Below are 22537 nucleotides of genomic sequence, written 5' to 3'. Positions count from 1 at the left end.
GGTCGGTTTGCTCATCTAAATCTACTTCTGTGTAGGAACAAGCTCATCGATGTCCGCGCCCACTTCCAGCCGCTTCTCCATGGCAACGAGCAGTTTGACCCCGTCCACAACCAGCTGGGTCAGTCCCACCTCGCTCACGCCAAAGGTCGCCACGTTGCTCACATGGTACAGCGCCGGGGACTCTGGGAAAGTAAAAAGGACAAGCAGAATCAAAATCTCGTTTCTAGTCTTTTTTTTTTTGTTTAAATTTCCAAATAAGTTTTCTTTTGACTTCTTGTACAGTCCTGCTGAACTTCAGGCCCCTCCCCCTCCGTGACGGCGTGCGCTGAAGGTGTAGGTAGAGATACAGTCGCTAACATCTGTAAACGTCTTTCAGTAGATTCTTCTTCTCCTGTCAAAATGAACGTAGACTTCTAACCGTCATTAATTGAAAGTTCAGTTATTGGATGATAATTTATAAAACAGGTTTAATGAACGCACAGACGAGACGATCGTTGGAGCTCAGAGCAGGTCATTAAAGAAACCCGCCAGCTGACGGTCTGCGTGACCACGAGCACACACGTTACAGGTCGTCCTCGCTGCTGGAGGGTTTATAGCCCACTCCCCGCTAACTGCTAACCTAAGATGGCGGCCCCTCAGCGTGGACGGACAAACGGAGAGGTAGCGGCTGGTTTGGAAAAGACCCCGTCTCTGACGTGTTTCCAAATGAAGCGGGATTGATCCAATCACAGGAGAGAAGGTGGGAGGTAACGTTGGGATGAATCTGATTGGATGGTTAGCTTTCACAAAGCGTTTTAATTGGTTGGTTTATCAGGAAGCTGAGTGCAGGACGAGTCCTCTGAAACATACTCTGCAGGGAGTCAGAACGCCACCTGCCCCTCCCCCAGGATCTCTCAGTACCTGTCTTGTCCATCCAGAGCCTCAGTCTCTTCAGGATGTCCTCCAGGCGTCTGTGACGGGGGAGGTGTTGTAGTCTGAGGTGAACTCTGATCCTCAGACCCGTCCCCACGTCAGCCGGCGAGCTCGTCACCCAGCCGAGCTGCTGCTTCCAGATGAACGGGTGTTTGAGCGCTCTGTAGACGGCGTCCAGCTGCAGCAGGAACCAGAAGCAGATTTGATGATGTGATCGAAGGAAGCTGGTCCTGACCCCCGACCCCCGACCCCCGACCCCCCGCTCACCTTCTGCAGGTGCATGCAGATGGTCCTAAAAGCCTCGGTGATGTTGGCGTCGCCTCGAGTCAATATGAGCTTCAAATGGTCCTCCATGTTGATCCAGACCACCAGGCTACCATCTTCACTCGCCCTGCAGCAAAGGATCATGGGATATCAACATTGTTGTGATTCTCTTTCCCCTGAGTGAGTTTATCTAATCGTTCTTAGACTAACCACACAGCCCTGGCGTCGGGCCAGTCCCTGGCCAAGCCGATTCGGAGCTGGGAGGCAGACGGGGGGTTGAGGTTGAGCTCCCTCCGCTGCTCCTGGTTCAGATCCTCCACAGAGAGGAGACGACCCGGCAGCTCGTCCTCCAGCTGCTGCAGAGCTGAACAAGGAGTCCCTGGTTACTGTTAGGGTTAGGGTCGAGACCTCGAGCAGAACCAGACTCCCTGCATTAGAGCAGGTTAAAATGTAATATGCCTGCAGTACCTCTCCTGGCCAGTGAGAGGAGCTGTCTGCGCTCTCCTCGGCAGCAGTGTGTTGGAAAGCAGAAGTCTTCAACGCCTCGGATGACGCTCACCTCACAGCCGACAGCGTATGATGTGTCCAAGTCATCGCCCCCCTCAGAAACACACAAACAAGTCATCAAGCAGGTTCACGCCTCCTCTGTCATCTGGATCTGTTCAACATGAAAGCTCTGCCAGCTTCCTCGAACTGAAATGAAGCGCATATTTAAGGATACAATATGTAAATATATATATATATATATATATATATATATAATATATATATGTAAATATATGTTATATGTTGAGTACTGTGGAAACAGCAGGTGTTGCAAAGGCCCGTCTGTAAACGTATTCCCTCTGTCAGGTCAGCTCTGAGTTTGTTTTAATTGTGGGGGGGGGGAAGGGGGGGAAGGGGGGGAAGGGGGGGGGGGGGAAGCAGAGAGAATCACTCCCATGATTTCACGCCAACGAGCCCTCTTGATGCATAATTTAAGACGCTGTAAGGAGCTTCTGGTCATGGTGTTATATCTTTGTTTTCATCAAATATCAATTAAAAACTTATCAGAGAAATAAGCTGTTAGCTTTAATGACCTGTACTGCAGCCAGCCAGCAGGGGGAGCTCTACATGTATTTACCTTCAAGTTGTCGTAGTTGAAGTCGCTCTCTGGTGTCTGGCTGGTGACCTTGTGTCCATGAAACGCCTCGATAACACGGTCAAAGAAGTCACAGAACAGGACGTAGGACTGAGCGTCTCCGGCGACACAACCGACAGATACAGGACCTGACCAATCACCTTCCAGATCCAAAATCATATTAATGAAGGAGACAGGAAATAGACTATAAGAAATGGACGTACCGTCTGTAACAGGATCCCAAGCAGAAGGGTTTTAGATATGTCTTTAGTTTCAAGTCTTCATTAAACTATGGTCCATGTTAGAGTCATAGAGACCAGGAAGAGGGGGAGGGGTTAGGGGCGGGGCTACCTTTGATGGAAAAGTGGCTACAATGTTGGCCTGTCAATCAGGAAAAAGGCGTTTTTAAGATTATCACACCGTTCAGTCAACTCTGACATCACTCTGACATCACCATGACATCACCATGACATCACCCTAACATCACCATGGCATCACTCTGACATCACCATGACATCACTCTGACATCACCTGGTTCCTCGAGGCCGGGGCGGATTACATCGTCAAAAATGACTCCACTGTGGGTGCAGCGGTCAAACTGTCGACGGTACATGGCGGGCGAGAGGATCCGTCCCATCAAGGTGGAGTTCCTGCAAAGGTCAGGGAACTCATCATCAGGTGAGCCCCTCCTCAGGTGGAACTGAGACATGGGGTCAGGGGGGACCAAACTCTGCACAGGAAGTGGTCACAGAAGTGGGAGGAAAAGGTTTTAGTCAGACTGAGGAATACTTTTTCATGACAGTCATCTTTACAATGCTTAGCTTTGCTTTAGTGTTAGCTCCAGTTTAAACTGTAGTGTTAGCGCTAGTGCTAGCTGCAGTGTTAGCTCTAGTGTTAGCTCCAGTGTTAGCTTCAGTGTTAGCTGCAGTGTTAGCTCCTGAGCTAGCCTAAATGTTAGCTTCAGTGTTAGCTGCAGTGTTAGCTCTAGTGTTAGCTCTAGTGTTAGCTCCAGTGTTAGCTTCAGTGTTAGCTGCAGTGTTAGCTCCTGAGCTAGCCTAAATGTTAGCTTCAGTGTTAGCTGCAGTGTTAGCTCTAGTGTTAGCTCCAGTGTTAGCTTCAGTGTTAACTCCAGAGCTAGCCTAAATGTTAGCTTCAGTGTTAGCTGCAGTGTTAGCTCTAGTGTTAGCTCTAGTGTTAGCTCCAGTGTTAGCTTCAGTGTTAGCTGCAGTGTTAACTCCAGAGCTAGCCTAAATGTTAGCTTCAGTGTTAGCTGCAGTGTTAGCTGCAGTGTTAGCTTCAGTGTTAGCTTCAGTGTTAGCTGCAGTGTTAACTCCAGAGCTAGCCTAAGTGTTAGCTTCAGTAGCTTTAATCTTTGATGTCATGCAGGATCTCATGGTTTACCTGCAGAATGGGCCGGTACTTCATCTCTTTAGGAAAAACAACCAGAGCTGCAACAAAATGTCAAATCTTTCTTACAGGTCTCATTTTGAAATGACAAACACATTTTAATCTAAGTAGGAGGAAGTCCCCGCTACCTACCCACCTACCCTACCCACCTACCCTACCCACCTACCTACCTACCTACCCACCTACCTACCTACCTACCCACCTACCTACCCTACCCACCTACCTACCTACCTACCCTACCTACCCTACCTACCTACCCACCTACCTACCCTACCCACCTACCCTACACACCTACCCTACCCACCTACCCACCTACCTACCCTACCCACCTACCCTACCCACCTACCTACCCTACCCACCTACCTACCTACCTACCCACCTACCCTACCCACCTACCTACCCTACCCACCTACCCTACCGACCTACCCTACCCTACCCACCTACCTACCTACCTACCTACCTACCCACCCACCTACCCTACCCACCTACCCTACCCACCTACCCTACCCACCTACCTACCCTACCCACCTGCCCTACCCACCTACCTACCCTACCCACCTACCCTACCCACCTACCCTACCTACCTACCTACCTACCTACCTACCCTACCCACCTACCCTACCCACCCACCTGCCCTACCTACCCTACCTACCTACCCTACCTACCCTACCCACCTACCTACCTACCTACCTACCTACCTACCTACCCTACCCACCTACCCACCTACCTACCCTACCCACCTACCTACCCTATCTACCTACCTACCCTACCCACCTACCCTACCCACCTACCCTACCCACCTACCTACCCTACCCACCTACCTACCCTACCCACCTGCCCTACCTACCCTACCTACCTACCTACCCACCTACCCTACCCACCTACCTACCCTACCTACCTACCTACCTACCCTACCCACCTACCTACCTACCCTACCTACCCTACCTACCTACCCACCTACCTACCTACCTACCTACCTACCCTACCCACCTACCCTACCTACCTACCTACCTACCCTACCCACCTACCCTACCTACCCTACCTACCTACCTACCTACCTACTTACCTACCCTACCCACCTACCTACCTACCCTACCTACCTACCCTACCTACCTACCTACCTACCTACCTACCTACCCACCCACCTACCCTACCTACCTACCTACCTACCCTACCCACCTACCTACCCTACCTACCCACCCACCTACCTACCCTACCTACCTACCTACCCTACCTACCTACCCTACCTACCTACCTACCTACCTACCTACCTACCCTACCTACCTACCCTACCTACCTACCTACCTACCTACCCTACCTACCTACCCTACCTACCTACCTACCTACCTACCTACCTACCTACCTACCTACCTACCCTACCTACCTACCTACCTACCTACCTACCTACCCTACCTACCTACCTACCTACCTACCTACCTACCCTACCCACCTACCTACCTACCTACCTACCTACCTACCTACCTACCTACCTACCTACCTACCTACCTACCCTACCTACCTACCCTCCCTACCTACCTACCTACCTACCTACCTACCTACCTACCCTCCCTACCTACCTACCTACCTACCTACCTACCTACCTACCTACCTACCTACCCTACCTACCTACCTACCTACCTACCCTACCCACCCACCCACCTACCTACCCTACCTACCTACCTACCTACCTCCCTACCCTACCTACCTACCTACCTACCCTACCCACCTACCTACCTACCCTACCCACCTACCTACCCTACCTACCTACCCTACCTACCCAGATGTTCCACCTGAAAGGCTGACGATGTTCAAACGGGTGAAAGATGAAGAGAAAACACTCACGTTTGACTTTCCACATGTCGTCACGCTCGCCGTCCGACAGCAGAACAAAGACTCCCACCTACCCACCCTACCAGAACAAAGACTCCCACCTACCTACCCTACCAGAACAAAGACTCCCACCTACCCACCCTACCAGAACAAAGACTCTAAGAATAAATGTTCAGAGGGAGCCGATCATCCTGCAGGGCTCAGATTACTGTCCACACACTGTCAGCTGTTTATAACCTCACACACACACACACACACACACACACACACACACTCACTCTCACACACACACTCACTCTCACACACACACACACACACACTCACTCGGGGATCTCGGCTAAGCAGTTGGCGTTTTTAGGAATTATTTTAATATCCTAGTTTGTTGCTCTTGTGTTCTACTTGACCTTGAAACCTCGACCCTGCCTCACTTTGATTGGTCGGTCTGGGCCGAGTGTGAATCTGGTCAGGAGGACCAATAACTGGCTTTCATAAAGATATCGCTGCTGCCTTGAACTAGAACATCACTATTGGTTATTAGGAGCGGTTAAAGAAACACACAGTTTATTCAGCTTTTATACCTTTAAAGTTATTGAGTTATTACAGTGTTGAAGTCATTCCCCTCTATGGTCAGATCAGAGGCTGTTAATACTGGAAAGGCCTCCTTCACAGCCGTTACCTGGAGGGGACTCTCCTTGGGTCTCTCACACCCTAGTGGGTCCTAACCACTTTAAAGTGTCCCTCCCCAGTCTATGTGTCCTCTCTGGTGTTGGAACAATGGGGACAAAAAGCTTCTTACCTTAGTCTTCTATCCCTTTGGTCCGTCGTGGTCCAACAAGAGGAAAATATAAGATCTAAAAGAAAAAGGGTTTTTGTTGGAAAGTCCTTACAATGGAAGGTTTCCTTTTATTTTATAATAACACAAATGATTAAACACAGAGATTACAAAATAATACAGATCCTACAACAGAGTGCTATTCTCACAGTGAGTGACTAGAGCTCAATAAAAGAGAATATAAGTCAGCTGATCACAGGTGCAGAACAAGTGTAGAGCAGAAGTCCCATAAAGGAAGACTGACCCAGAGAGAAGCTTGTGCTTCCCTCCTATATACTCTGGTTAACTCTCAACATCTACGTCATGACAAGTTCAATATACATTTTGGGTTACGTCAAAAATAATGTAGCAAAACAAGACATATATGGTTCTATGTGTGTTTGTCATGCAGCTGCAGGACACTCCCTGATCTCTAACAGGACACTTGTACACACCCCACTATGTGAGCAGTCCAGGACCCCCAATAAGATTTACAGCCTGCACTCACACAAGCGCCAACTATTCTAACACATGATAATATGACACTCCTTACAATGTTATAAGGACACATTATGCATGTAATACACATCAACTCTTTATGATCAGGTTTATAAAAGTTAAAATATGACTTGTGATGAGCTAAATTCAGCCTGAACTCAGCTTGAGTGAAAATTCTCCTGTGAGGGGTCAAAGGTCAGCCGAGCTTTCAGCTGTTGACCATGAGCAGTCTCCCTCGCTTCAGACCGGTGAGCTGAATCATCTGGAATCTTTCAACAGTGCCCTCCTCTCTCTCCCTCCTCCCTCCTCCCTCCTCTCTCTCCCTCCTCTCTCTCCCTCCTCCCTCCTCCCTCCTCTCTCTCCCTCCTCTCTCTCCCTCCTCTCTCTCCTCGTGCCCTCCTCTCTCTCCCTCCTCTCTCTCCCTCCTCCCTCCTCCCTCCTCTCTCCTCTCTCTCCCTCCTCCCTCCTCTCTCTCCCTCCTCTCTCTCTCTCCTCTCTCCCTCCTCTCTCTCCCTCCTCCCTCCTCCCTCTCCCTCCTCCCTCCTCTCTCTCCCTCCTCTCTCTCTCTCCCTCCTCTCTCCTCTCTCCTCTCTCCTCTCTCCTCTCTCCTCTCTCCTCGTGCCCTCCTCTCTCTCCCTCCTCTCTCCTCTCTCCTCTCTCCTCTCTCCTCTCTCCTCTCTCCTCTCTCTTCTCTCCTCTCTCCTCTCTCCTCTCTCCTCTCTCCTCTCTCCTCGTGCCCTCCTCTCTCCTCTCTCCTCTCTCCTCGTGCCCTCCTCTCTCCTCTCTCCTCTCTCCTCGTGCCCTCCTCTTTCTCCCTCCTCTCTCCTCCCTCCTCTCTCCTCTCTCCTCTCTCCTCGTGCCCTCCTCTCTCCCTCCTCTCTCCTCTCTCTCCCTCCTCCCTCCTCTCTCCTCGTGCCCTCCTCTCTCTCCCTCCTCCCTCCTCTCTCCTCTCTCCTCCCTCCTCTCTCCTCTCTCTCCCTCCTCTCTCTTCTCTCTTCTCTCTTCTCTCCTCTCTCCTCTCTCCTCTCTCCTCCCTCCTCTCTCCTCTCTCTCCCTCCTCTCTCTTCTCTCTTCTCTCCTCTCTCCTCTCTCTCCTCTCTCCTCTCTCCTCGTGCCCTCCTCTCGTGCCCTCCTCTCGTGCCCTCCTCTCTCCTCCCTCCTCTCTCCTCTCTCTCCCTCCTCTCTCTCCTCTCTCCTCTCTCTCCCTCCTCTCTCCTCTCTCCTCGTGTCCTCCTCTCCTCCCTCCTCTCTCTCTCTCCTCTCTCTCCCTCCTCCCTCCTCCCTCCTCCCTCCTCCCTCCTCTCTCCTCTCTCCTCTCTCCTCTCTCCTCTCTCCTCTCTCCTCTCTCCTCTCTCCTCTCGTGCCCTCCTCTCTCCTCTCGTGCCCTCCTCTCGTGCCCTCCTCTCGTGCCCTCCTCTCGTATCCTCCTCTCGTCCTTGAGTTGTTATTAATGTGTAGATCTTAAAATGTCTGTGAGCTGTTTGGTGTGTAGTAAAAACAAAGTGTGGAGGAAGTTTGTTTAAGCTTCATGAATCAAGAGATGCCTGAGCTGCTCTCTTCCTTTAAGAACAGGCCGGCTAGTTTTAATGTAAACAATGAATACAAACAGCTGACCTTACCAGCCAATCAGGGCACGGGGGGGACGGGCTTAAGCAGAACTCTGATCTGAACAAAAAAGTAGAATCACTTCCTGTTTTGAGTGTTGTGTAATGTTGTGACAGGATCTCTGATGGAGAAGAAGGACGTCACTCTGTGATCGTCTTCTTCTGTCTTAAAGCCTGAGGAGCCGGGTGCAGAGCAACAGGATGGGGAACTACTTGAATCCACCTCTACAGAGCGGTAAGCTGGAACTCCTCCTGAAGCACATCAAACCTTCACAACGTTCACCGAGTGTTTGATGAATGTTGTTTCAGACTGTGGTCATGTGACCTGTAGAAACCTGTGTGTCTCACCAGCATGAACAAACCTGTCAGATCACTTTAGACTCTTCAACTTCTCCCTCCTGTTGTTGGCTTTCTAACAACATGTTTGCATAATTCAAAGCAGAACCAAGGTCACATTCCTGTTTGATTGTTTGTTAAGGAAAGATAAAAACCTTCCTTCCAGTCTGTCCGAGCTCTCTCTTAAATCTCTGCACACGACACTCAGCGCTGCAGAAACGTATTTACTGATAGGGAAATGAACGGCGCCCAGTGTTTACATGAAGTGAAACCAGCTGGCTGCAGGTCAAAAGTCCAAACAAGTCCGTTTGAAATGCAGGTTGTAACCACGTAGTAACATCTGGTTTACAGCACAGGAAGTCACATACACACCCATTCAGACCAACGTCTCCATCCACACACACTGTACGGGGGGAATGTTTTGATGACTCAGCAGTTTTGATTGGATGAAGGATCAGAGTTATTCACAATAAGGCGTGTAGCTGAGCTGATTGACAGGTGGGCGCCGTGTAACGGTTTGTCAGGAGGCTTAAAACCCGCCTCAGCTCTCAGCCTGTCGTTAGCTTGACTCAAAGTTAGCCTGAGACAGCATTTCCAGCACGGAGACCGCCATCCATGGGACTCCAGCGCCCCCTGCAGGGACACACGGGGGACTCCAGCGCCCCCTGCAGGGACACACGGGGGACTCCAGCGCCCCCTGCAGGAACACACGGGGGACTCCAGCGCCCCCTGCAGGGACACACGGGGGACTCCAGCGCCCCCTGCAGGAACACACGGGGGACTCCAGCGCCCCCTGCAGGGACACACGGGGGACTCCAGCGCCCCCTGCAGGGACACACGGGGGACTCCAGCGCCCCCTGCAGGGACACACGGGGGACTCCAGCGCCCCCTGCAGGAACACACGGGGGACACCAGCACCCGGGGGCGACACTCAGGCGTCAAACATATTTACAGTCCGTGGTTGTAACACTGTTAATGAGGGGAAGTAGAGGGGCGGGTCATCATGAAAATTATATTTTATTTCTTCATTCTACAATTCAGTTAGCAGAAGCTTTTATCCAAAGTGACATCAGAGAGGAAGAACAACACAAGCAAGGATCTAAAAAACAGGAAGTAACATCAGGAAACACAAACAATCAGCTTTCAGTCCCATTGGACACACAGGTGCTGACAGGAAGTGACCAGAGACAGAGCACAGGTGCTGACAGGAAGTGACCAGAGACAGAGCACAGGTGCTGACAGGAAGTGACCAGAGACAGAGCACAGGTGCTGACAGGAAGTGACGAGAGACAGAGTACAGGTGCTGACAGGAAGTGACCAGAGACAGAGCACAGGTGCTGACAGGAAGTGACCAGAGACAGAGCACAGGTGCTGACAGGAAGTGGCCAGAGACAGAGCACAGGTACTGACAGGAAGTGACCAGAGACAGAGTACAGGTGCTGAGAGGAAGTGACCAGAGACAGAGGACAGGTGCTGACAGGAAGTGACCAGAGACAGAGTACAGGAGCTGACAGGAAGTGACCAGAGACAGAGTACAGGAGCTGACAGGAAGTGACCAGAGACAGAGCACAGGTGTGACAGGAAGTGATCAGAGACAGAGTACAGGTGCTGACAGGAAGTGACCAGAGACAGAGCACAGGTGTGACAGGAAGTGATCAGAGACAGAGCACAGGTGCTGACAGGAAGTGACTAGAGACAGAGGACAGGAGCTGACAGGAAGTGACCAGAGACAGAGCACAGGTGTGACAGGAAGTGATCAGAGACAGAGCACAGGTGCTGACAGGAAGTGACCAGAGACAGAGGACAGGAGCTGACAGGAAGTGACCAGAGACTGAGTACAGGAAGTGACCAGAGACAGAGTACAGGTGCTGACAGGAAGTGACCAGAGACAGAGCACAGGTGTGACAGGAAGTGATCAGAGACAGAGTACAGGTGCTGACAGGAAGTGACCAGAGACAGAGCACAGGTGTGACAGGAAGTGATCAGAGACAGAGCACAGGTGCTGACAGGAAGTGACCAGAGACAAAGTACAGGAAGTGACCAGAGACAGAGCACAGGTGCTGACAGGAAGTGACCAGAGACAGAGTACAGGTGCTGACAGGAAGTGACCAGAGACAGAGCACAGGTGTGACAGGAAGTGATCAGAGACAGAGTACAGGTGCTGACAGGAAGTGACCAGAGACAGAGCACAGGTGTGACAGGAAGTGATCAGAGACAGAGCACAGGAGCTGACAGGAAATGACCAGAGACAGAGCGCAGGTGTGACAGGAAGTGACCAGAGACAGAGCACAGGTGTGACAGGAAGTGATCAGAGACAGAGTACAGGAGCTGACAGGAAGTGATCAGAGACAGAGGACAGGAGCTGACAGGAAGTGACCAGAGACAGAGCACAGGTGCTGACAGGAAGTGACCAGAGACAGAGCACAGGTGCTGACAGGAAGTGACTAGAGACAGAGGACAGGAGCTGACAAGAAGTGACCAGAGACAGAGCACAGGTGTGACAGGAAGTGATCAGAGACAGAGTACAGGTGCTGACAGGAAGTGACCAGAGACAGAGCACAGGTGTGACAGGAAGTGATCAGAGACAGAGCACAGGGGCTGACAGGAAGTGACTAGAGACAGAGGACAGGGGCTGACAGGAAGTGACCAGAGACAGAGCACAGGTGCTGACAGGAAGTGACCAGAGACAGAGCACAGGTGCTGACAGGAATTGACCAGAGACAGAGCGCAGGTGTGACAGGAAGTGACCAGAGACAGAGCACAGGTGTGACAGGAAGTGACCAGAGACAGAGCACAGGTGTGACAGGAAGTGACTAGAGACAGAGGACAGGAGTTGACAGGAAGTGACCAGAGAAAGAGCACAGGTGCTGACAGGAAGTGACCAGAGACAGAGCGCAGGAGTTGACAGGAAGTGACCAGAGACAAAGTACAGGAAGTGACCAGAGACAGAGCACAGGTGCTGACAGGAAGTGACCAGAGACAGAGTACAGGTGCTGACAGGAAGTGACCAGAGACAGAGCACAGGTGTGACAGGAAGTGATCAGAGACAGAGTACAGGTGCTGACAGGAAGTGACCAGAGACAGAGCACAGGTGCTGACAGGAAGTGACCAGAGACAGAGCACAGGTGTGACAGGAAGTGATCAGAGACAGAGCACAGGTGCTGACAGGAAGTGACCAGAGACAGAGCACAGGTGCTGACAGGAATTGACCAGAGACAGAGCGCAGGTGTGACAGGAAGTGACCAGAGACAGAGCACAGGTGTGACAGGAAGTGACCAGAGACAGAGCACAGGTGTGACAGGAAGTGACTAGAGACAGAGGACAGGAGTTGACAGGAAGTGACCAGAGAAAGAGCACAGGTGCTGACAGGAAGTGACCAGAGACAGAGCGCAGGAGTTGACAGGAAGTGACCAGAGACAAAGTACAGGAAGTGACCAGAGACAGAGCACAGGTGCTGACAGGAAGTGACCAGAGACAGAGTACAGGTGCTGACAGGAAGTGACCAGAGACAGAGCACAGGTGTGACAGGAAGTGATCAGAGACAGAGTACAGGTGCTGACAGGAAGTGACCAGAGACAGAGCACAGGTGTGACAGGAAGTGATCAGAGACAGAGCACAGGGGCCTACAGGAAGTGACTAGAGAAAGAGGACAGGAGCTGACAGGAAGTGACCAGAGACAGAGCACAGGTGCTGACAGGAAGTGACCAGAGACAGAGCACAGGAGCTGACAGGAAATGACCAGAGACAGAGCGCAGGTGTGACAGGAAGTGACCAGAGACAGAGCACAGGTGTGACAGGAAGTGACCAGAGACAGAACACAGGAGCTGACAGGAAGTGATCAGAGACAGAGGACAGGAGCTGACAGGAAGTGACCAGAGACAGAGCACAGGTGCTGACAGGAAGTGACCAGAGACAGAGCACAGGTGCTGACAGGAAGTGACTAGAGACAGAGGACAGGAGCTGACAGGAAGTGACCAGAGACAGAGCACAGGTGTGACAGGAAGTGATCAGAGACAGAGTACAGGTGCTGACAGGAAGTGATCAGAGACAGAGCACAGGTACTGACAGGAAGTGACCAGAGACAGAGCACAGGTTCTGACAGGAAGTGACTAGAGACAGTGGACAGGAGCTGACAGGAAGTGACCAGAGACAGAGCACAGGTGCTGACAGGAAGTGACCAGAGACAGAGCGCAGGAGCTGACAGGAATTGACCAGAGACAGAGCGCAGGTGTGACAGGAAGTGACCAGAGACAGAGCACAGGTGTGACAGGAAGTGACCAGAGACAGAACACAGGTGCTGACAGGAAGTGACCAGAGACAGAGCACAGGTGCTGACAGGAAGTGACCAGAGACAGAGCACAGGTGTGACAGGAAGTGACCAGAGACAGAGCACAGGTGCTGACAGGAAGTGATCAGAGACAGAGTACAGGAGCTGACAGGAAGTGACCAGAGACAGGTGCTGAGTCATACCTTCTAACAGAGTCTAAACGCTTTGTGTCTCAATCAGCTGAACCTCGGTTAAACACCGCCGACAATGGAGGCGCCATCATCAGCCCTCAGTTCAGTAATGTTCATGTAGGAGGAGATCTTCATCTAACCACTAATGTCGGGCCTCCACACGGTAAATGTTTCCTCTAACTTCATACATGTAATAAATACCTTCTTCATGTGTGTCTTTAGATTTCAACATATCCACTGAAATGCTGTGAAATCTTCAGTGTCATTTAAGAGATGTTGCATGTTTCTGTTTCAGACCCGTCTCCTGCCGAGACGACAGAACCTACAGCTGATCCTCCAGACAATAAAGGTACTGATAACCAGATTCTACCATCATGTGACTGGTTCACTGATAAAAGCTACATGGAGCGAGGACATCACCAATACATTGATGCATTTAAAAATATATATTTACACAGTTTCTGCTCCTCTAGGGGTCGGAGAGGTTCAACATGTTTATACCCACCAATATTTATACTCTACACTACGCTGTAGAGAACCAATGAGGTTCAAGATATAAACATGTCCTTAATGAGTCCGACGCTACAAAGGTGAAAATAAGCTGTCCTTGAAATGTGTTTAATGTAGGAATCAAAGGACATATCCTGATCAAACAGAACTCCTAGGTTCCTAACAGTGGTACTAGAGGCTACGCTAATACTACTAAGGGCCGTCATATCATCAGAGAAAGTCTCTCTAAGGTTCTTAGGTCCAATCACTAGAACTTCAGTCTTGTCTGAGTTGAGCAGTAAGAAGTTTCTGGTCATCCAGGTCCTGATGTCCTTGAGGCTTCTAGTTTACAGAGCTGGTTGGTGTCTTCTGGCTTCATTGCTATGTAGAGCTGAGTATCGTCTGCATAGCAATGACAGTTCATGGAGTGATTTCTCATAATACTACCGAGAGGAAGCATCTATAATGTAAAGAGAATCGGACCAAGCACTGATCCTTGAGGCACTCCATGACTAACTTTGGTGTCCATAGAGGACTCATCATGAACACACTGAGACCTGTCTGATAAATAGGATCTAAACCAACTTAAAGCAGTCCCTGTAACTCCAAGTCATTGTTCTAGTCCCTGTAACTCCAAGTTATTGTTCTAGTCCCTGTAACTCCAAGTCATTGTTCTAGTCCCTGTAACTCCAAGTCATTGTTCTAGTCCCTGTAACTCCAAGTCATTGTTCTAGTCCCTGTAACTCCAAGTTATTGTTCTAGTCCCTGTAACTCCAAGTTATTGTTCTAGTCCCTGTAACTCCAAGTCATTGTTCTAGTCCCTGTAACTCCAAGTTATTGTTCTAGTCCCTGTAACTCCAAGTCATTGTTCTAGTCCCTGTAACTCCAAGTCATTGTTCTAGTCCCTGTAACTCCAAGTTATTGTTCTAGTCCCTGTAACTCCAAGTTATTGTTCTAGTCCCTGTAACTCCAAGTTATTGTTCTAGTCCCTGTAACTCCAAGTAATTGTTCTAGTCCCTGTAACTCCAAGTCATTGTTCTAGTCTCTGTAACTCCAAGTTATTGTTCTAGTCCCTGTAACTCCAAGTTATTGTTCTAGTCCCTGTAACTCCAAGTCATTGTTCTAGTCCCTGTATCTCCAAGTCATTGTTCTAGTCCCTGTAACTCCAAGTCATTGTTCTAGTCCCTGCAACTCCAAGTTATTGTTCTAGTCCCTGTAACTCCAAGTTATTGTTCTAGTCCCTGTAACTCCAAGTCATTGTTCTAGTCCCTGTAACTCCAAGTCATTGTTCTAGTCTCTGTAACTCCAAGTCATTGTTCTAGTCCCTGTAACTCCAAGTCATTGTTCTAGTCCCTGTAACTCCAAGTCATTGTTCTAGTCCCTGTAACTCCAAGTTATTGTTCTAGTCCCTGTAACTCCAAGTCATTGTTCTAGTCCCTGTAACTCAGAGTCATTGTTCTAGTCCCTGTAACTCCAAGTCATTGTTCTAGTCCCTGTAACTCCAAGTCATTGTTCTAGTCCCTGTAACTCCAAGTCATTGTTCTAGTCCCTGTAACTCCAAGTCATTGTTCTAGTCCCTGTAACTCCAAGTCATTGTTCTGGTCCCTGTAACTCCAAGTTATTGTTCTAGTCCCTGTAACTCCAAGTCATTGTTCTAGTCTCTGTAACTCCAAGTCATTGTTCTAGTCCCTGTAACTCCAAGTCATTGTTCTAGTCCCTGTAACTCCAAGTCATTGTTCTGGTCCCTGTAACTCCAAGTCATTGTTCTAGTCCCTGTAACTCCAAGTCATTGTTCTAGTCCCTGTAACTCCAAGTCATTGTTCTGGTCCCTGTAACTCCAAGTCATTGTTCTAGTCCCTGTAACTCCAAGTCATTGTTCTAGTCCCTGTAACTCCAAGTCATTGTTCTATATAAACACCTTTATCATCGGTTGATTTTATCAGTTCAGTTTAAATATCAGAATTATACAAAATAATAAAATATTCCGATAATCTGCCGTTGAATTATCTGAACTGATATTTGTTCTGCTTCTCTTGGTTTTGAGTTTGTCTTAAAACTTGGCACATTTACCAAATCTGCCCCCAGGATTAATAAATGTGTGATTTAGGTTTAGAGGCCAGTTGTTGCTAAATTAAAATGAATGCAGTTGAAGATATTGAACAATGTTGAGCTGCTGAAATCGAGCGTAAAAGCTTTAATTCTGAAGTAGATGGATATTCTCATGTTTCAGTCATCTTTCACTAAAGTCTTTTCTCTTGTCTCTTCGTGTGTCAGAGAAGTCGGTTAATTGTGAAAGAAACTGGAAAAAAGCCCTGACCTCCATCTTGGAGGACCTGGAGTTGAACCAGTACCGCAAGTTAATGGAAACTTTGGAGAAAATCCCCAGAAGTAAGAAGACTGTTGAGTTCAGAGAGCAGATGGCAGGAATCATCATTTCATACTACGGACTGGAAGAGTCTGTTCCTGTAATCAAGGATGCCATGGATTGGATTCCAAGAAAGGACCCTCAAGTCCAGAACCTGCTGCGCCCCTTTGTGAAGAGTCTGAGGTAGAGAATTAAAAAAGAAAACCAAGGTGAGTTTATATTTAAAGGCTGATAACTGCTCGCTGTGGCTGAGAATGATTGGACTCATGATTTACGTCTTATTGGATCATCGGTGGAGTTACTGAATTATCAAATGTTTAAATTCAGAAATATGTAAATGTCAAACTAATGACCAAAGAAATACAAGAGTCCCGTCTTCACATCACTTTAGAAATGAGACTGGACCGAACAGGATGGAAGTATGTTTAGTTTCAGTGTTCATGAAGGATGCAGATGTAAAATGCTTTCAACTCAGATTCACCGACTAAACGAGCCCGTTACCTCGACACATGCACGCCGTTACATGACCATGAAACGAGCCCGTTACCTCGACACATGCACGCCGTTACGTGACCATGAAACGAGCCCGTTACCTCGACACATGCACGCCGTTACGTAACCATGAAACGAGCCCGTTACCTCGACACATGCACGCCGTTACGTAACCATGAAACGAGCCCGTTACCTCAACACATGCACGTCGTTACGTGACCATGAAACGAGCCCGTTACCTCGACACATGCACGCCGTTACGTAACCATGAATGTAAATGGTAAATGGACTTGAGCTTGTATAGCGCTTTTCTAGTCTTCCGACTACTCAAAGCGCTTTTACACCTACCCATCACACCTACCCATTCGCACCCATTCACACTGATGGGCTGGATATGTGGCCCATCCAGTATCTATACATTCACGCCACATTCATACGCCCCAGACGCAGCAGGGGGAGCAATTTGGGGTTAAGTGTCTTGCCCAAGGACACATCGGACATGTTGCTCGCAGGAGCTGGGGATCGAACCCTCAACCTTCCGATTGAGGGGCGACGACTCTACCAACTGAGCCACAGCCGCCCCGAGCCCGTTACCTCGACACTTGCACGCCGTTACGTGACCATGAAACGAGCCCGTTACCTCGACACATGCACGCCGTTACGTAACCATGAAACGAGCCCGTTACCTCGACACATGCACGCCGTTACGTGACCATGAAACGAGCCCGTTACCTCGACACATGCACGCCGTTACGTGACCATGAAACGAGCCCGTTATCTCGACACATGCACGCCGTTACGTGACCATGAAACGAGCCCGTTACCTCGACACATGCACGCCGTTACGTGACCATGAAACGAGCCCGTTACCTCGACACATGCACGCCGTTACGTGACCATGAAACGAGCCCGTTACCTCGACACATGCACGCCGTTACGTGACCATGAAACGAGCCCGTTACCTCGACACATGCACGCCGTTACGTGACCATGAAACGAGCCCGTTACCTCGACACATGCACGTCGTTACATGACCATGAAACGAGCCCGTTACCTCGACACATGCACGCCGTTACATGACCATGAAACGAGCCCGTTACCTCGACACATGCACGCCGTTACATGACCATGAAACGAGCTCAGTCTACAGACGGGCCAACACGTCAACATGTTTTAAACACAGGGACCGAGAACATGACGGCTACGTGACTGACTGTGTGACTGAGTCAGTCAGTCAGAAACATTTGTCTGTGTGTCTGAAATCTGGTTTGTCCTGAACCCTGACTGTCGCTCTGTCTGCGTGCAGGAGGAGACCCGCTCTGTCTGCGTGCAGGAGGAGACCCGCTCTGTCTGCGTGCAGGAGGAGACCCGCTCTGTCTGCGTGCAGGAGGAGACCCGCTCTGTCTGCGTGCAGGAGGAGACCCGCTCTGTCTGCGTGCAGGAGGAGACCCGCTCTGTCTGCGTGCAGGAGGAGACCCGCTCTGTCTGCGTGCAGGAGGAGACCGTGGGGATCCTAAAGGCCACAGAGAAGGAGACGAGTGCACACGTTGGTTGTGGCGTCTAAACTTCTGGAATTGAACTTCAAACTGGAACGTGATTTTACCGAAAGCCTCCTTGATAAAAAATCCCTTTTCTCTATTTTTATATTTCTGGTCTTTTTAGCAGGCTGCCTGTTGTTTCAAGGTTTCAAGATTGTTTATTGTCAAATATGCTCCATGTTAACATACAGCACAGATGAAATTGCAAATTTGTTTTTCAGAATAAAAGTAGACAATGAATAAATCTGTTGTCCTGCAGACTTTGTTCTTCATTTATCACACCTGGGAGTGATCCACTGTTTAAAACAAAGGCGCAGGGAGGAGGAGGGCTGCAGATGCAGAGGGAGCAGAGGAGGCGCAGGGAGGAGGAGGGCTGCAGATGCAGAGGGAGCAGAGGAGGCGCAGGGAGGAGGAGGGCTGCAGATGCAGAGGGAGCAGAGGAGGCGCAGGGAGGAGGAGGGCTGCAGAGGGAGCAGAGGAGGCGCAGGGAGGAGGAGGGCTGCAGAGGGAGCAGAGGAGGCGCAGGGAGGAGGAGGGCTGCAGAGGGAGCAGAGGAGGCGCAGGGAGGAGGAGGGCTGCAGATGCAGAGGGAGCAGAGGAGGCGCAGGGAGGAGGAGGGCTGCAGATGCAGAGGGAGCAGAGGAGGCGCAGGGAGGAGGAGGGCTGCAGATGCAGAGGGAGCAGAGGAGGCGCAGGGAGGAGGAGGGCTGCAGAGGGAGCAGAGGAGGCGCAGGGAGGAGGACGGCTGCAGATGCAGAGGAGGCGGGCCAGAGTCCTTTAAATTAAGCGGTGTAAGAACTATTTAGCCAACAGGATGCTTCAGCAGATCAGCTGACCATCAGCTGATGAGGCCTGAGTGAGATCAGCTGACACAATATTAAAACGTGACTCCGTGACCTGCTGGAACTTACCTGATACTTCATTCTGCCTCCGTCTGATCCAGCCTCTTGTCCTGCCAGCTCTGAGTTGTGGCCTTCATGGATCTGACTTATAGAGGATGATGCTTTAAATAATTAGGCTTCTCTTCCTTTCTTCTGATGTCACATCTATTTCTAAAATCTATTTCTGTATAAGAACATTTCTTCCTGTGGATCCCTGCTGGTGATGTTGCACGCTTTGTTTGAATGTTTAAATCAGCAGCTTCAGGCAGGTTTCCTTGGTGGCAGGTGAAGGAGCAGATTTTGGACCAGCTCTATTGTCCTTCTGGATTCTGGAGGTTTTGTGTACTTGTGGATTCAGGGATCAGCGGGCTGTCTGCAGGGCTCCTGTCCGCTTGTGTTCAGTGACTGATCCACCACACCTGTGTAAGCCACACCCCCAACATTATAAAGCCCGCCCTCAGACCTCCAGCTCCCTCTTTGTCCCTGCACATCAAACCTGGCAGGCAGAAGAAGAAAGGAACCCACAAACCTTCTGTATTTACCTGATCAGGAAATTGGATGCATTATTGATGTAAGTCTGATTTAGCAGAGATAATAATATAATTTGGATTATTCTGTTTGTTTAATATTAGAATTTATTGAGTTTAATGTTCTCACTTCTTTGTTGTGTCTACAACACCATTACCTGGTCATCAAATAAACACCTTAAAACCAGACAGCATGGGATCCTGTGTGTGCACTCCCCATGGATGTCTCCTGAACCGGAACCAAGCTCAACCAACCAGCTGCTTCAGTCACGTCTTATGAAACTCTACCAACGAGCTGCTTCAGTCACGTCTTATGAAACTCTACCAACCAGCTGCTTCACATCTTATGAAACTCTACCAACCAGCTGCTTCAGTCACGTCTTATGAAACTCTACCAACGAGCTGCTTCAGTCACGTCTGATGAAACTCTACCAACCAGCTGCTTCAGTCACATCTTATGAAACTCTACCAACCAGCTGCTTCAGTCACATCTTATGAAACTCTACCAACCAGCTGCTTCAGTCACATCTTATGAAACTCAACCAACCAGCTGCTTCAGTCACGTCTGATGAAACTCTACCAACGAGCTGCTTCAGTCACGTCTTATGAAACTCAACCAACCAGCTGCTTCAGTCACGTCTGATGAAACTCTACCAACCAGCTGCTTCAGTCACATCTTATGAAACTCAACCAACCAGCTGCTTCAGTCACGTCTTATGAAACTCTACCAACGAGCTGCTTCAATCACATCTTATGAAACTCTACCAACCAGCTGCTTCACATCTTATGAAACTCTACCAACGAGCTGCTTCAGTCACGTCTTATGAAACTCTACCAACCAGCTGCTTCAGTCACATCTTATGAAACTCTACCAACCAGCTGCTTCACATCTTATGAAACTCTACCAACGAGCTGCTTCACATCTTATGAAACTCTACCAACCAGCTGCTTCACATCTTATGAAACTCTACCAACCAGCTGCTTCACATCTGATGAAACTCTACCAACCAGCTGCTTCACATCTTATGAAACTCTACCAACCAGCTGCTTCACATCTTATGAAACTCTACCAACGAGCTGCTTCACATCTTATGAAACTCTACCAACCAGCTGCTTCACATCTTATGAAACTCTACCAACCAGCTGCTTCACATCTTATGAAACTCTACCAACGAGCTGCTTCACATCTTATGAAACTCTACCAACCAGCTGCTTCACATCTTATGAAACTCTACCAACCAGCTGCTTCACATCTGATGAAACTCTACCAACCAGCTGCTTCACATCTTATGAAACTCTACCAACCAGCTGCTTCACATCTTATGAAACTCTACCAACCAGCTGCTTCACATCTTATGAAACTCTACCAACGAGCTGCTTCACATCTTATGAAACTCTACCAACCAGCTGCTTCACATCTTATGAAACTCTACCAACCAGCTGCTTCACGTCTGATGAAACTCTACCAACCAGCTGCTTCACATCTTATGAAACTCTACCAACCAGCTGCTTCACGTCTGATGAAACTCTACCAACCAGCTGCTTCAGTCACATCTTATGAAACTCTACCAACCAGCTGCTTCACGTCTGATGAAACTCTACCAACCAGCTGCTTCAGTCACATCTTATGAAACTCTACCAACGAGCTGCTTCAGTCACGTCTTATGAAACTCTACCAACCAGCTGCTTCACATCTTATGAAACTCTACCAACCAGCTGCTTCACATCTTATGAAACTCTACCAACGAGCTGCTTCAGTCACGTCTTATGAAACTCTACCAACGAGCTGCTTCAGTCACATCTTATGAAACTCTACCAACCAGCTGCTTCAGTCACATCTTATGAAACTCTACCAACCAGCTGCTTCAGTCACGTCTTATGAAACTCAACCAACGAGCTGCTTCAGTCACGTCTGATGAAACTCTACCAACCAGCTGCTTCAGTCACGTCTGATGAAACTCTACCAACCAGCTGCTTCAGTCACGTCTTATGAAACTCTACCAACCAGCTGCTTCAGTCACATCTTATGAAACTCAACCAACCAGCTGCTTCACATCTTATGAAACTCTACCAACCAGCTGCTTCAGTCACATCTGATGAAACTCTACCAACCAGCTGCTTCAGTCACGTCTTATGAAACTCTACCAACCAGCTGCTTCAGTCACGTCTTATGAAACTCTACCAACCAGCTGCTTCACATCTGATGAAACTCTACCAACCAGCTGCTTCAGTCACATCTGATGAAACTCTACCAACGAGCTGCTTCAGTCACGTCTGATGAAACTCTACCAACCAGCTGCTTCAGTCACGTCTTATGAAACTCTACCAACCAGCTGCTTCAGTCACGTCTTATGAAACTCTACCAACCAGCTGCTTCACATCTTATGAAACTCTACCAACGAGCTGCTTCAGTCACGTCTGATGAAACTCTACCAACGAGCTGCTTCAGTCACGTCTGATGAAACTCTACCAACCAGCTGCTTCAGTCACGTCTGATGAAACTCTACCAACGAGCTGCTTCAGTCACATCTTATGAAACTCTACCAACGAGCTGCTTCAGTCACATCTTATGAAACTCTACTGTTGGGTCCAGCCAGGATGGCAAAGTTCAGGCTGTGTATGTTTGGAGAACTACAACAAAAGACTCTTTATCCCAGCATGCCTTGCAGGTACTCCCAGAATGCTTTGCCACACCTAACACAGAGGTGTGAAGTCTGGGAGGTATAAAGCCGGCCATGTCTCATTGTTCTGCCTCTTTCAAACGTCGTCTGGCGACGTCCGAGGATACCCAACTCTGTTCCTGTTTCAACACGCTGCTCCTTGTTTAAAAGTTTTGGCGCGTAGCTGATCCAAGGCCTTGAAGCACACCGACGTCCTAATTTCCGAGCCTAGATCATCCACTTGAACGCATCTCAGAAGTATAGCGTTCTATTTCTCCCGTATCAAAACGGTATTGAGAGAGACTGTAAGGATTACGTCTCGTTCCGTCCTTTAAAGAAAGGACA

At 49.3% G+C, this 22537-nt stretch overlaps 2 protein-coding genes across 3 annotated transcripts; one reads left to right on the top strand and one right to left on the bottom strand.

Annotated features, from left to right (window-relative positions):
• Positions 1–12: 12 nt before the first annotated feature.
• Positions 13–5722, bottom strand: LOC306820207 (creatine kinase M-type). The gene is made up of 9 exons (XM_079337976.1): positions 5546–5722; positions 3698–3744; positions 2828–3026; positions 2300–2457; positions 1645–1777; positions 1387–1540; positions 1180–1303; positions 901–1090; positions 13–182 (listed from the first exon to the last, which is right to left on the bottom strand). The coding sequence occupies exons 1-9, from the start codon at positions 5559–5561 to the stop codon at positions 22–24; spliced, it is 1182 nt and encodes a 393-aa protein (XP_079194102.1). The 5' UTR covers positions 5562–5722; the 3' UTR covers positions 13–21.
• A 2831-nt stretch (positions 5723–8553) lies between these two features.
• LOC306819605 (uncharacterized protein) lies at positions 8554–18350 on the top strand. 2 transcript variants are annotated; one of them, XM_079336996.1, is made up of 5 exons: positions 8554–8681; positions 13290–13403; positions 13536–13589; positions 16004–16303; positions 18082–18350. In XM_079336996.1, exons 1-4 carry the CDS (start codon positions 8648–8650, stop codon positions 16279–16281), a joined length of 480 nt encoding a protein of 159 aa, XP_079193122.1. In that variant the 5' UTR covers positions 8554–8647; the 3' UTR covers positions 16282–16303; positions 18082–18350. The 2 variants fall into 2 exon arrangements, with proteins under 2 accessions (XP_079193122.1, XP_079193121.1); XM_079336995.1 differs by having other exon boundaries at positions 17893–18350.
• Positions 18351–22537: the final 4187 nt, after the last annotated feature.

This window comes from Symphodus melops, assembly GCF_947650265.1.
Source record: "Symphodus melops genome assembly, chromosome: 2".
Classification (NCBI taxonomy): domain Eukaryota; kingdom Metazoa; phylum Chordata; class Actinopteri; order Labriformes; family Labridae; genus Symphodus; species Symphodus melops.
The sequence above is the reverse complement of the archived record's forward strand: the minus strand, read 5'-3'. Positions and strand labels throughout refer to the sequence as shown.